The 14,420-nt window shown below is 38.6% G+C and overlaps 1 protein-coding gene across 3 annotated transcripts in view; it reads left to right on the top strand.

Annotated features, from left to right (window-relative positions):
- TENT4B (terminal nucleotidyltransferase 4B) overlaps positions 1–14,420 on the top strand; it is a 51,751-nt gene that overhangs the window by 22,895 nt on the left and 14,436 nt on the right. For all 3 annotated transcript variants that reach the window (XM_073307668.1, XM_073307665.1, XM_073307666.1), the window contains exons 2-5: positions 1,957–2,080; positions 5,332–5,378; positions 9,278–9,398; positions 10,446–10,553. In XM_073307668.1, coding sequence (XP_073163769.1) covers positions 1,957–2,080; positions 5,332–5,378; positions 9,278–9,398; positions 10,446–10,553 — 400 coding nt within the window. The remainder of the gene's footprint in view (positions 1–1,956; positions 2,081–5,331; positions 5,379–9,277; positions 9,399–10,445; positions 10,554–14,420) is intronic.

Genomic DNA, 14,420 nt, shown 5'->3' with positions numbered 1-14,420 from the left:
ACTTAACAGTAAATCTGTACATTAATCTCTGTACTCCTGGCCATTAGCTCGGAATCTCAGTAGTAAGTGGTAATGTGACCCAATGACTGAAAAATCAGATGTTACCTAAAAAGCTCTGTTGGCCATGGAGTATTCAGACTAGAGTTCCCCAGTGTGTGCATCTCACAGAAACTTAATTATCATGATAGGGTTATAGTGCTAGAAGAACTTGTAAAATATTACCAACAGACTGAATTGCATCAGGATTTCTAAGAGGAAATATTAGTGGTAGACTAGGAGACCTTTTGAAAAACCAAATGATTAGGTAAGCAAATACCTCTAAGTAGCAGATCACAAACAGTAAATTGAAGGGTGTGTGTTTTGGTCTCATGTTGAAGATTTTTGAGTGAAGAATGCAAGTGGGGAGAGGAGGAAGGAGTAAGACAGTAGGAAGACAAGTTTTATAGTAACAACCAAGTGAACACTGAAAGAGCAGATTTGCTGTTAGAAACACTCTGTAGCACTACCTGAGGAATAGAATGTCATGCATAAGCATGACCTAGTCATGCTAGTGTAAGAGACTAAGAAATTAAACTAATTATACAAAGAACATAGATAAATACTAAGTCAAAAATAAAGAAAATATTTGATCCTCTAATCTCTTGTCAGTTTTAGTAATCTACGATGTTACTTGTAACAGAAGAATATTAAAATGTTTCAGGCGGATGAAATTTGAGTTGCGTATCTCTTTAGTCATAATACTTACCGTTCTGTCCCTTTCGGATGTCCTTCATCTATTTCATGACACCTGTGGTATGGCTTCCATTGTGTGTGGGGAGACAGGGGCAGTGGGGGAGGCGAGGAAGACTTTTCACCTCCCATCTGAGGACCTCAATTTTGTAAATCATTCCTCTTGGCAGTCCATCAGAGCTTCCAGGAAAGATGCATTTGTTTTTACAAATAACTTTTTTTTTTTTTTAATTTCTCTTTGAAACATCTAGCTGCTATTATAATGGTCACTGTAGGAAACAAGTGAAATAAACTCATCAATCCTATATCAGGGATTTATTTAATCTTTCAGGAATTCAGTGACTGTTTAAATTTGGTGGTGTTGACAGAGGAAACATGGTGAAAAATGGGCTTTAGTTTTCTGGTTAGTCAGGAGGATGTTGCTACGTGCTAGTGCAAATGGATACACAAATTTCCTGGACTTGTGTAATGAGACTTGTGTTTAAACAGCTATACGAAGCATAATTTATTAAAACCCCACCCAAAATGTGGGGGGGGACTTATTTTAAAATAATGCAGCTGATCAGCTGACTGCCAACTTCATTCTATCCTGTGTTCTGTTGATGTGTGTACACAACTCCTTTTTAACGGTAATAGGAGAATACAGTGCTTAGTGTGAACATTTCTGCTTAGCAGTGGGCAAACAGGTACGTATAACTGAGATGACTCTAACTACAGACAACTGTTCGTTAGTTCACATTTGTTTAAATGTCTCAGTTGATTTTGTGTGGATTAACAAATCGCTTGTGCTGACACAGGCGATGACTCAGTGGTGACAAGGGACTAACCGAAAAGGTTAGCTAAAAGGCTTTTGTTTAAATATTTGGATACTGTGCGTACTCTGAACTCCTTATTAGACTTTCTTGAAGATTTAAAGCTTTATATATCACGCTGATGTTAACATATTTAGTGGTGCTATTTCTTTCACTTTTAGTGTGAACAAAAACAGCTTTGATTAATTTCCATATTCTTTGGAAACATGATATAAGCATATCCTATATTTTGTAGATTAATGTGTTTGAAATTAAACTTCCATAAATCTGAATTTACTTTTGTTGAAGGCAGACAATAGTTTGTTTAAAATTAATGTTCAGTGTCCTTGAAATATTTCTAAACCATTTGAGATAATAGCAGCCTTTTTAATTTTCTCCCTTTTTTAGTTAACTTTTATCTTTTTTCTTTCTTCAGTCTTCATGAAGAAATCATTGATTTCTTCAAGTACATGTCTCCCAGACCGGAAGAAGAAAGAATGCGAATGGAAGTGGTGAACAGAATAGAAAACGTTATTAAGGAGCTCTGGCCAAATGCAGATGTGAGTAGGACTTGGCATGCTCTGACAAAAAGCTTTGGCTCTGGGTCTTTGTAAACAGCTTTTTTTTATTTGTTACACTATCACTTTTCCCCTGATTACAAAAATAACTTTATGCTCAAATTGTGATATAAAAGATATTCACTATTTCTATGGCACCATACCTGAGCTTAGCACTTTAGATATATATATGAACAAAGGCCCTGGTCAGGGAAGCTAAATTAGACATACTAGCAACAAAGGAAGGGTATGAAATCTAACCAGAAGTATATTTGGGTGTGTGTTACTATGCATCTCATTAGTTCTTGCCTCCCACTCTTAAGTAACGTTTAAAAAAAAAAAAAAAAGTTAAGGGACGAGTGTAGAAGAACATGACTGATGGGGGAGGCCTACCCGATTGCATTGAGGTGGCTTGTCCTGCTGGAAAAGAGAAGCTTATGTTCATACAGGTATAAGAGATAGTGTAGGAAGGAACATGTGACTTAGATCAGGGTTTCTCAGGACAGTTTTTTTTGGTGGCCTCAGAGTGTGTCCACCAACTCTTGCTCGTGGCCGCTCACACTTTTTCCTAAAATACTTGTTAGCTTTAGGAAAAACAAATAAATATGCACATATACATGTTCAAAATCATTGTAATTTATTTATTGCTAGCTTGTAAGTCTGAGGTTAAAAGTGATATTAACAAACATATAAATATCACTTTTCATAGCGTATTTACTCAGACCCAACAAACCTGGGGACAGATTAAGCCCTGGATTCAGGGGTAGGGGGAGACAACAGGAGCCAGGCGTGATTGGGTTGGGGGAGACAGTTGGGAGCCAGAGCCTGATGCTCCGTAGCCAGAGCCCAAAGCCCTGTGGCCGGAGGATGGAGCCCGAAACTGCATGGCCACAGCCTGGGGCCTGCCACTGTGCAGCCAGAGCCAAAAGCTGGAGCGCGAAGCCCCATGGCCAGAGCCTGCCACGCCACCATCCCAGGGGTGAAGCCCAAAGCCTGAGTCCCACTGCCCCGGGAAGGTGAGTAACTCACCAGCTGCCTGCTTCTCCAGCGTTGTGCCCCAGCTGTCTCCAGAAGGGGAAGGGCCCGATCCCTACTTGTAGCCCTAGCAGCCAGCACCAAGGCAGTGCATCCAGGAGCAACAGTGGTGTAGATGATAGTGTAATGCTGTAGCTCATGACTAAAATTATTGTTGTTGTTGTTCTCATCTTGTAAAATCTTTGCGTGTGCTTTCAGATTTAAACTGTTGACTCTGTTATTTAATTTTAAATAAAGCATTACTACAATAAATTAACTCCATAGAATGTAATTTAGAAATCCAATATCGTTTCACTTGCCCCAAGGATATTAGTTGGTAGGTGTTTTACTGGGGGAAGCTTGAGTGGTGCCTGGTCTCTGTCCATGGCTCTAGCCAGTGCTATTCACATTAACTTCACATGTAAGTTTGTTTGTTTGGTTTGTTTTTAAAACCCTATAAGTCTCAGATGTGACAAATCTAGATACAGTGTAACTTGAATTTGAAATTAACTAAGATTAACTGTTCTTGTATACTTTGACACCAAAACATATAACCAGTAAGGTATAAACACTATGAACAAGCATGTGCTGAAACCATTTATGAGCACAAACAATAAAATAAAATGTGTTCCCATGAATGAAACTTTAAAACAAGACATGGCACATACATTGTATGCTTCCCCACAGCAATAAAGAAAGGGATAAAAAGTTGATTGGGTAAAACTATGTATCTTAAATTGTAACTTTATTTATAGACTTCAGCAATTGTCATTTGCTCTCTTATTTGAGGGGCATGTGCTTAGAAGGAAACATTCCTAATAAGTGAGATTTGTTCTTGGCATCAACTGGGTTCCACCATGAGAGAGGCTTTAATTACACTGAAACTGAACAACATTTAGTGATTTTAAGTGAAGGCATTTAAAATAAAATAATTTGACAAAGTGAACATTTAAATCTTGCTAGTATTGTATAAACAAAAGTTGTCATACAATGAAATTCAGAGGAAAGCTTGTCACATTATCCTTAACTGTACTTGGATATTACACAGTCCTCTGCGTTGGTCAGAGAACAGTTGACGTTGCATACCTTGTACGATTATGACAATACCATAGTTGGACACAAGATGGGAAGTAGTAAGCTTAAGTCTATTTAAATTGGCAAACATAAGATTCACTGTTTTAAATGTTGGGGTGGGAGGGGAGAAGAATATAAACTGGCTTGCAAAGGGTTCCTATTTTGCATTAATTGTGGGTGTTGTCAGGATTTGTTTTTGTTAGAATAAATACCTCTGGATACATTGCATGGTAAAGGTTCTCTCAGAAACATTAGCATTGTGTTAATGCAGTGGTTTTCAAACTTTTGTGCTGGTGACCCCTTTCACATAGCAAGCTTCTGAGTGTGACATCCCCCTCTCCCCCCAAATTAAAAACACTTTTTTATATATTTAACACCATTATAAATGCTGGAGGCAAAGCAGGGTTTGGGGTGGAGGCTGACAGCTTGCGACCCCCCTTTGGGGTGGAGGCTGACAGCTTGCGACCCCCCCCCCCATGTAATAACCTCGCGACCCACTGAGGGGTCCCAACCCCCAGTTTGAGAACCCCTATGTTAATGTCTGCAAAATCCAAGACCGAAGGAAGAAGTCAGTAAGGCTTGGTCTATGCTAGCAACTTATGTAAAACTGTTGCTCAGGGGTATGGAAAATCCTGTCATACCAGCAATGGTGTTATACCAACCTAACTCCCAGTGTAGTGATGCTTTTCTCTAGTATTATTATTTTTAAAAATAGTTTCTTACACACTTAAGTATTTTAAAATGAGAGATTTGTAATGGAAAAGCTGATGGAGCGAGAACTCTGTCTCAAGCAGCACTTTAATTAGAAATAATATTTATTCTGATACTCTCTTCTATCGTGAATATTTTAGGCCTATTGCTGCATTGCTCTATTTCTAATCTTCTTTTAAAGTTAAAGATGTAAATACTTGACTTTGCCAAACTCCTCTGTTTTATGGTCATGTTAAATATTTCAAAAAGAAAAGGACTTGTGGCACCTTAGAGACTAACAAATTTATTTGAGCATAAGCTTTCGTGAGCTACAGCTCACTTCATCGGATGCATTCAGTAATACCTAAAACTACCAGTGGAGGGTAGCAGTAGTCAAACTTTTACTAGTCACTCGATTAGATAATTTGTTCAGAAATGTAAAAGGTGCATTCTAATGCCCTATTTCTCTGTTACAGGTGCAGATATTTGGAAGTTTTAAAACTGGTTTATATCTACCTACTAGGTTAGTACCTTTCCAGTAACTTCTTATACATTGTTCAGGCATGTTTTGAAATCTCTTCCTCTGCTGTTTACCTTTATCCCCCATTGTTATATGCTGCATTTGTTCCACCCCAGGAACATTATTCTATGCTGAGATAGAATAATGTTCCTGGGGTGGGATATGTACTTGTCATCCTACTGTTTTCCTAACTACTGACTTATATCATGTATTTTGTATCAATATATATATATATATATTCAAAGCTGACTTGTATACAGGCATTTTTATAGAGTACCTGTTTCAGTGACGTTTAAGATACTGTCTTTTTTAAAAGACTGCCTCATACTTTAAAATGTCTGACCATCCCTGAAAACTGCTCAAGCCTAAAGGAAAATATTATACTTTTATTCAGCCCTCCCAATCAAATACATTGTAAAAATATAAAGAATGGTTGATTGATTATATGAAATAGGACACATCCACCTGTTTAGATCCTGCTTGCAATAATATAAAATGTGACCCCTTTGATCGTATTATCAAGAATAGATTTAGTTTTGTAATTCAGCCTAATTACAGGATTAAATCAAAGTAAAATTTTAGATTTCTCCCACTTCACTGTGATTTTTCCAGCATGTGATACCTTTTAAACCTGACATTTGAGGTCAAGTATTAAGGTATTGATCATATTAAAAGAGAAGCTGAATCCAATTTCTAGAAGAAGAAATTAAGCCTATTACCTAGTCAGTTTGGTTGACGTAAATGATTGTAGATGTCTTTGTCCATAAAGATAGGGGAATACAGCCTTTTTTAAGAATCCAGGCTTTTTTTTTTTTTAAAAGATGTATACAATGAGCCTAACAAAAGAGGAGGCTATTTTTTAGCTAACCAGTTAAACCAAAAGAACTCTTAAAGCTATCAGCATCTACACTAACCAGATGCTGAAGATGAAGTGTGTCTATTTAGTCCCACTCAAGCTTCTATCACTGAGAAATCTAAAGTAGCTAACAGCGGACTTAGTTAAATCCATTACTAATTTCCATCTACAGAAAGTTCATCAGAAGATCGCATTAAGATCTTGTATTAGGAATATAAAATAATTTTGCCAATTAAAAATGTAAAATATAAGTAAGCTTCAAGCCCTAATGGTTACAGGATAAAGTCCTATCAGCAATTCAAAGGATGTAGTTTATACTTTAAAGACCTTTAAAAACATTTTTTTCCAGGGAACATTTCAGAATGAGTAATTAGTTGATTCCCAAACCTTGCTACAATATTCTTCTCTGTTCACAATTCTTGTTTCTCATCTCCTGTTAGGAGGAAAATGCTTAATAAAATTAGGAACTAAATTAAAGCAACTTCTTCATATAATTAATTGGCTTTGGCTTATGAAGCAACAAGAAAGAAATCAAACTGAGTTGTTAAATTTCTGACAAGTAGGCCTCTCAGAAGCACAGGTCCCCCAAGAAAACATGTTGCCTGCTTAAATTTGGCTTTGTTCTTTCTTCAGACTATTTGGATTAATCAAAAATAGATTAGGTGCTGATAATGCAAGAAAAATATGCATCGTTATTCACTTGTCTAATAGACTTAATCCCCTTGCTGTTCCAGTCTTGATGCTTGGCATTTGTTCTGAGCCCTTCAGTGGTTCAGATTTTGATTACAATTTGTAAAGTTAGTTCTTATTCACTACCAAAACTCCATTGTAAGAATTTAATTGAAATCTTTCTCAACACTTGATGCAGTGGTCAGAGGCACTTCTGTCTTGCTTGCCTTTCTTCCCTGTTTATTGTTGTTGCTCTGGAGCTTGCCTACTTTGCTATTCAGAAGAATTCCAATGCTTGGAGTATTTGATTTAATAAAACAGAATTTAGGCTAGCATGGTATACTTTGCCTCTTCAGTCTACTTTATTAGTCTCTAACAAGCACACCATTTTCTTTTGTTTCTTTAATTTTTTTTATTCATGTTTAGTTACACAGTTAGTCTAGATCTGAGGTTTTTCTGATAAACACCCTTTGCTGGCCTTTTTTGATTCTATTGTTCTAAAATAGAATCCCTTGAATATCCAGTTACTTCAGTGCTGAGGATTAATTAGATAATTATTGTTCATCTGATGGGGGTCAAGTAGTGTTGTCCTGCAGGTAATATGTATTCTCAGAGCGTTAATATATATTCTCAGGGTGTTAATGTATTGCTCTCTCTGGCCTGGTGCACACTACAAACATTTGCTGCTTCCAATCTGTATGAGCAATGAGTTTAGCACTCATTTAGCTGCAAGCGTAGATCAGAACAAAATAAGTATTTTTTTTCTGAGACGGTTTTAACCATAGTTTTCTGAAAGGTGCTGAATGGTGCTTGTTCCTGGTCAGTTAAACAGTATATAGTTGGACTGGTGTTAAACCTGTCTGTTGCTAACACTGATTGATTGTGTGCAAATTCTAAAGTTCCTAACGTGGTTTCTGTAAATGTACAAAATTCTAAAATCTGCATGAAAATAACTTCTGAAATAATGTAGATTTTCCCAGTATTTCTCTCTCCCTCCTGCCATAGTTTATTTGGCAAGCCAATTTATTGGTGAATAATCTGTCTAGGCCTAAATCCCTCCCTCTTTACCCAAATCAGGCTGGTCTAGTGATTGGAAAGCAGACCTTTAAACTACAAACCAAAAAAGAAGTTTGGAAAAATATAAAGCTCAGCTTATTCAAAGCCTCCAAAAAAGTTTTCACTGTTTTTAAATTGTAATGACTCTCTTGGACCCTAATAAAATTACACTGTCATCTAGACATCTTTAAAATTTCGATTAGATGCTCATCAAGGCTGTGATTACCGTTGGATGCTATCCTTACTGATTTCTGAAATCTGTTCGTCTGAGGACACTGCTAGTTCATTCACATAAAGAAATAATTGTTTTTCTTTGAAACTTGTAGTGTAATACTGGATAGTTAACAATTAGTGCTATCAGTTTGATCCACTCCTTTTCATGCACACATCAGAGAAAAATAATCCCCTGCAAATCTCATCTACAGCCCAAACTGGGCTCCTGTGGATCTCCTCTCTCTCCTGCAGCTAAAGATGCTCTGACTGTTTAATTCTAATCAGGACTAGCTATCTTCATATTCAAAGGAAAACTACTGAGACTTAGTTAAAACACCTTAAATAATTAAATACTTACTTAACCTTTTTCAAAACTCTGCTTCAGTATTTATTTAGTGAATAGGTATGTAATCTCTCTTGGTGAAGGGTCCCATCTTTGACGGGGTGGGGAGGAAGCCAGTTTGATGCAGATGAGGCTGGAAAGCAGTTAAAATCCAGAGGTTTCAAAGTTCTATATACTTAGAAATTACACTTATTAACGTAGTCATTACATCAACTGTTTTCATACATTAACAGCTCATAGTTCTTCTGAACACTATTTCCATTGTTTCTTAATGGAAAGGTAGATTCATTTGTCCCACTTCACATTATCAAATTGTCAAGATGGTAGCTTGCTGTCTGATTTTATTATATTTACAGTGTGGTAACTGTGTTGGTCCCAGGCTATGAGAGACACAAGGGTGGGTGAGGTAATATCTTTTATTGGACCAACTTCTCTTGGTGAAAGAGTTCCATCTGAAACCTGAGGTCACCTGAAGAATAGCTCTGTGAAACTCAAAAGCTTGTTTCTTTCACCAACAGAAGTTGGTCCAGTAAAAGATATTACCACCTTGTCTCCCTTAATATATTTTAGACATGTAAAAAATAATTACTCTGATGTTGTATTTTAATTCTTATTTTCCTCCTGCTTAAGAGAATTTAGTGAGCTGTTTTACTTATTTTACTTTCTATTGGCGTTTTCCCAATCATACACTTTTAAACACCTCCCAAACCTAGCATCAGTAGGTATTTTAACTTACTATTTTTATGTTCTCTCTTGTAATTTCAGTGATATTGACTTAGTTGTGTTTGGAAAATGGGAGACTTTGCCTCTGTGGACCCTGGAAGAGGCTCTTAGAAAGCACAATGTAGCAGATGAAGATTCAGTAAAGGTTCTAGACAAAGCAACTGTAAGTCTTTTGCCAATTTAATATCTTCAAGTATACTTCTACTTTGTAAAATAGTATCATTTTACTCAGATTTTGCTTTGTGATGTTTAGAATCAAATCTGCTTATTTAGTGACAATTTTATTACTCATAATGTGTCTTGTAATTTGTTTAATTTATGGACAGATTTGCTGTGATATTTGTGGGTTTGTCTAAACTACACTGGAAACCTGTGGACCCAACCGTGTGGAGTTGATGTTTGAGCCTGGTCTTAAGCTTCCATGCTGCATTGTAAACCTGGGCTTACAGTTACTAGACTTGGGTCTCATAGCCATACTAATGCATCCATACTTCATTATACAGACCTTCTGACTCGGTCTGTGACTTGAGCTGCATCCACGCTGCAAAACGACAGAGCTTGGACCCCAAACCACCACAAAACTTGGGCTCTGACCCATCCCCTTAGCAGGGTCCTAGAACCTGGCTTCTGAGTGCTTGCTGGCCCAAGACAGACTGATTTCTATGTGGATGTAAAGGGGGCTTGGGCTCAAACCTGAGTGGGAGCCCAGAATTAGTGTGCAGTGTAAACCTACGCTATGTGTCTTTCCTCTTCTCATTAAGAATGTTTGCATGAAATCGGGGATCTTTAATTGTTGTGCACTTGTCTCCCTCTGGTGTTTGCTCTTCACAAGAAATTGTACTGTTTTGACTTCACAACTGTTCACTTTACAGCATTTTAAAATGTTTCAGAACAATGTTATGCATAACAGATTTTTAAATTGAAAATAGTTTCAGTATGAGGTAAAAATCATTCGCAATTCAATTAAATGTATAAGAAGGGTTGAGATCTTAAATTCACAGTGCTCCTGCAATCTTTCTCTCCTCTTTCTCTCTCCCTTCCTTCCTTCCTTCCTTCCTTCTACAAATCTATAAAACAGTTCAAATTTGCTAGTGTAGGTATTTGCACATCATCTTTTAGTAAAGAAGCTAAATATATCTTGGAAATTTAGTAGATTACTTTTCCCTTTCAGATAGTTAAATATTAACTTTATCTCTTTCTCTTTTGTCAGGTACCTATTATTAAACTGACAGATTCCTTCACTGAAGTAAAAGTCGATATCAGCTTTAATGTACAGAATGGGGTTAAAGCAGCCCAACTCATCAGAGATTTTATCAAGGTTTGATAATGCTTTATACTAACACTATGGAGTTGTACATTGATAATTCACTTTATAATAAGAATGGGGTAAAGTAAAATGCAGAATCAAATATTCAAACACTCTACTTCTTTATCCTTTGTCATTCTGGAACCAAAATATTGCCACTCTTAAGGCTCAAAAAAAGTGAAGAACATGTTGCTGTCTAAACAATCTGGAATTAAATATTCATGGAAAGTATACAGAGAAATTCTAACTATATGTTTGCAAGAGAAGGTGCATTAGCATCAATATTAAATGTTGTGTCTCATTGAGAGTTCAGTTTCTTTATTGCTCATACAGCAGATAACCAGGCTCTATTAATCAAAGATAGATCAGCATAATATAGAGAAGCTTATACATTACCAATTGCAGCAGTTACATCTTCACTCTGTTCCAAATTATGAGCTTAACTGTGCTCATATTTGTTTCCCCTTGTTTACAACACATTGGACACACCTTTTCTTTTTCTAGGTTTGTACATATTTCAGATATTAGTAGACTGTAGAGTACAAGTAGCCTTAGACCATTGAGACATTTGCAGTAACTGTACCTAGCACAACGTTCATACTTGACAATTTTAACAGAGCACAAATCTTGCTTCTGACTGATTCTGCATGTACAAAGAAAAAAGTTTACAACAATTTCACTGGTAGTGAATTTCCACAGTAAAGCTTAGCATGAGTACAAGACATTCTGGTAATACAGTTCATAATTATGTAGCTTAACCTAAAGAAAACGTATTCTGGCTAACTGTCTTTACTACTTCAGTTATTCTAGTTATTCCTGCCTGCAATGATTAATACCAGAGGTTGGTGCAGAAAGCCAAAATAATTGTCAGGCTTGTATAGTAGTAGTAAATATGGCATTCATTATTTAATTGAAAAATGACATTTTAAGTCATGAAAATGATGAGAACAAATCTATTGCAGTTATTTTTGTTTTTTGACTTAGTCTACGGAGTCTAACTGTCTCTTTAATAGGTTTGTGTATTAAAACCTTGTGCAAAATCTTTGAACTTATTTCCTTTCCCCTTTCTCTTATTCAGACCTTTAGACATACATGGTAAGCCTCTTTTGGTAAAGCCAAAAAAATATATGCTAGCTTGCCCTGTCTGTTCTATGTAGATACACAGAAAGATACACTTCAGTCTCATTGAGTGTTGGCTCTTCCTTCTCTAATGTTAACTGCTTTATTATATTTTCTTTCTTTAATCAAAACTTGTTAACCATGGTCAACAGTTGAAGTGGATACTTTTACAGAGACTGACCTTAAGTATTTGTATGCAGTGTTGTAGCCATGCTGGTCCCAGGATATTAGCGAGACATGGTGGGTGAGGTAATATCTTTTATTGGACCTGCTTCTGTTGGTGAGAAAGACAAGCTTTCAAGCTTATTCCTGTGTAAGCTTGAAAGCTTATCTCACTCGCTAACAGAAGTTGGTCCAATAATAGATATTACCTCACCCACCTAGTCTTTTAAGTATTTGAATAGTTATAACCTCAGAGCAAAATTTGTAGACCTTTCAACTCAGTAAAACTTTTCGCATGAGTAAGGCAAGCAGGATTTAACCCTTTATACTATCAATTTTTAGCATTGTTCTGCTGCAGTAACATCAGGTTGCGAGCCAAATTTTCAGACCTATGGGGTTTCAATAGCTGATGAGAATGTCAACCTTACCTTTCGCTTGCTAAGGCTCCTATTTTACAAATGCTTATGCATGCGCTTAACTCTGAAGCATGTGAATAGCCCCACTGGCTTCCACGAGGCACTTCTTACTCAGAGAACTGAGAGTCAGAATGTGGTTCTGCTGCTCATAAACATCATTTGACCTGTTCTCTAGGAAGTCAGGGTGACACCTCCAGTACCTGGGTCTCCACAGCTACCAGAAGAACTCCTGCCTTGTCTCTAGGTACCAAACAATCAGTATAGGCCTTGAAGAGTCAGTCAGTTTCTCCTGCTGACCATGGCAGAAAGGGGCATCGTTCTAAGGCCACACCACAGATCACCTTCCCTGGTACTGTCAAAGAGGAGACCAAAGAGTTGTCATACACCTCTACTCCGATATAACACAATCCTTGGGAGCCAAAAACTCTTACCGCGTTATATGTGAAACCGCTTTATATCAAACTTGCTTTGGCCCCCCTGCTCCTTGTCCCTGACCGCCTCCTCCAGACATCACCCCCAGGACCCCAACCCCTGTCCACACCCCCGCCCCCAACAGGTCACTAGCAGCGGCGGGAAGCGGAGCAACATGGCCCCAGCCCCCCTCCACTCCGCCAGCTCCCAGCTGCGGCGCTCCACTTCCCTCCACTGGTGAGTGCGGGGAGGTTGGGGAAAGGACACCCTTTGCACTCACCGGCGGCGGGAAGCGGAGCGCTGTGGCTGTCAGAGTGGAGCGGGCTGGGGCTGGGCTGCTCCGCTTCTGCCGGTGAGGGGCGGAGGGAGGGGAATCTCTTCCCTCAAACCCCCTCCCCTGAGCGACATGGCTGGGGCTGAAGCGAGGGAAGCAGAGCGGGCTTCTCCCAGCCCCCCACTAATTACCCAGGCCACTCTGGGCCTGCAGGGGCCCCAGAAGTGCCCCCCCCACAGCTCCTGCCTCCCAGATCCTGGGGTGCGGGGGAGGCCTGCTTTACCGCGTTGTATGTGTTATATCTGGTCGCATTATATCGGCATAGAGGTGTACTTGTCACTCTACCACTGCTCTTCCTTCAAAGCCTGATCCACACTGCAGATCAGCTTTACTGCCTGATGCATGCTCTTTTGCACACGACTCATCAGCGTCAATCTTCACAGTATCGCTTTCCTCTGTGCGTGCAGTCTCGTTACAGTGTACATTTATAATGTCTAGAGACTTAGCTATTAGGGCCTAACTATAATTTTCTTTTCTCAACCTGACTCAGATAACATCTATAAGGCCTATATCTGGGCTGTAAGTTGAAGATTATGGAACATCAGCCTCTTTTGGTACAGATAACCGTATCTCATGAAAGATCATCCCAGGCTTTTCAAAATCCTTCTCTTCAGAGTTTAGCCCTTCTATTCATCTGCTTCCTCTTCATCGGGATATTTCAGGAGCCCTTTTCCCAGGGTTATGATTCTCTTCCCTGGATCAGTTCATGAGTGGGAGCCAGAGGAGGAGATTTCAGGACACTCTTCTACCCACTGTAAGAGACATGAGTCAAGAGGGGTTCAACTTCCTGAATCTCTCCACCTTGGCTTCACATGCTATACTACTGTGGTGTGCAGATCTGGCCTTATTGGCTACCATAGAATTATCAAACTCCATTTTTGGGACTCCGATCACCAAGACCCCTTTCACCTAGAAATAAACTGCCTCATTTTGCTGGGCCTTCTAGAACAACACAAGTACTTCAACGGGGTCAACTTCACAAGCTGGAGCAAGACATTCAGAGTAGTGGTGATCATCAAGAGGAATAGGCAAACCCTTCTGTACCTGTGGTGATTTCTTCATCCTTACTGGATAAAGCAGTTGATCCCTTTGTCCCATCCACTGTTGATGATTTTAAGGCCTACTGAAGTGAGTGGCAGACATCTTAGAGATCCCTTCAGAAGTTGTCCAAGAAAAGTCACAAACTGTTTGGTATCTTCCACTCTGTGGCTCCAGGCAGACTAGTGATGCCCATGAATGAGGGCATCCTTGAAATGGCCAAGGATCTGTGGCAGGCCTCAGCCACTTCTAAAAGACAGATGGTCTTTATCAAGTCCCTTCAAAGGGATTCAAGTATTTTTACACCCATCCTATTCCAGAATCTCTGGTAATAGCTGCAGAAAAACAAAATGTGGCTGTCCTAAGTTATTCAAGTGATGAAGAGCCAAGAAACTGGAT

This window comes from Lepidochelys kempii, chromosome 12 (assembly GCF_965140265.1).
Source record: "Lepidochelys kempii isolate rLepKem1 chromosome 12, rLepKem1.hap2, whole genome shotgun sequence".
Classification (NCBI taxonomy): domain Eukaryota; kingdom Metazoa; phylum Chordata; order Testudines; family Cheloniidae; genus Lepidochelys; species Lepidochelys kempii.
The sequence above is the reverse complement of the archived record's forward strand: the minus strand, read 5'-3'. Positions and strand labels throughout refer to the sequence as shown.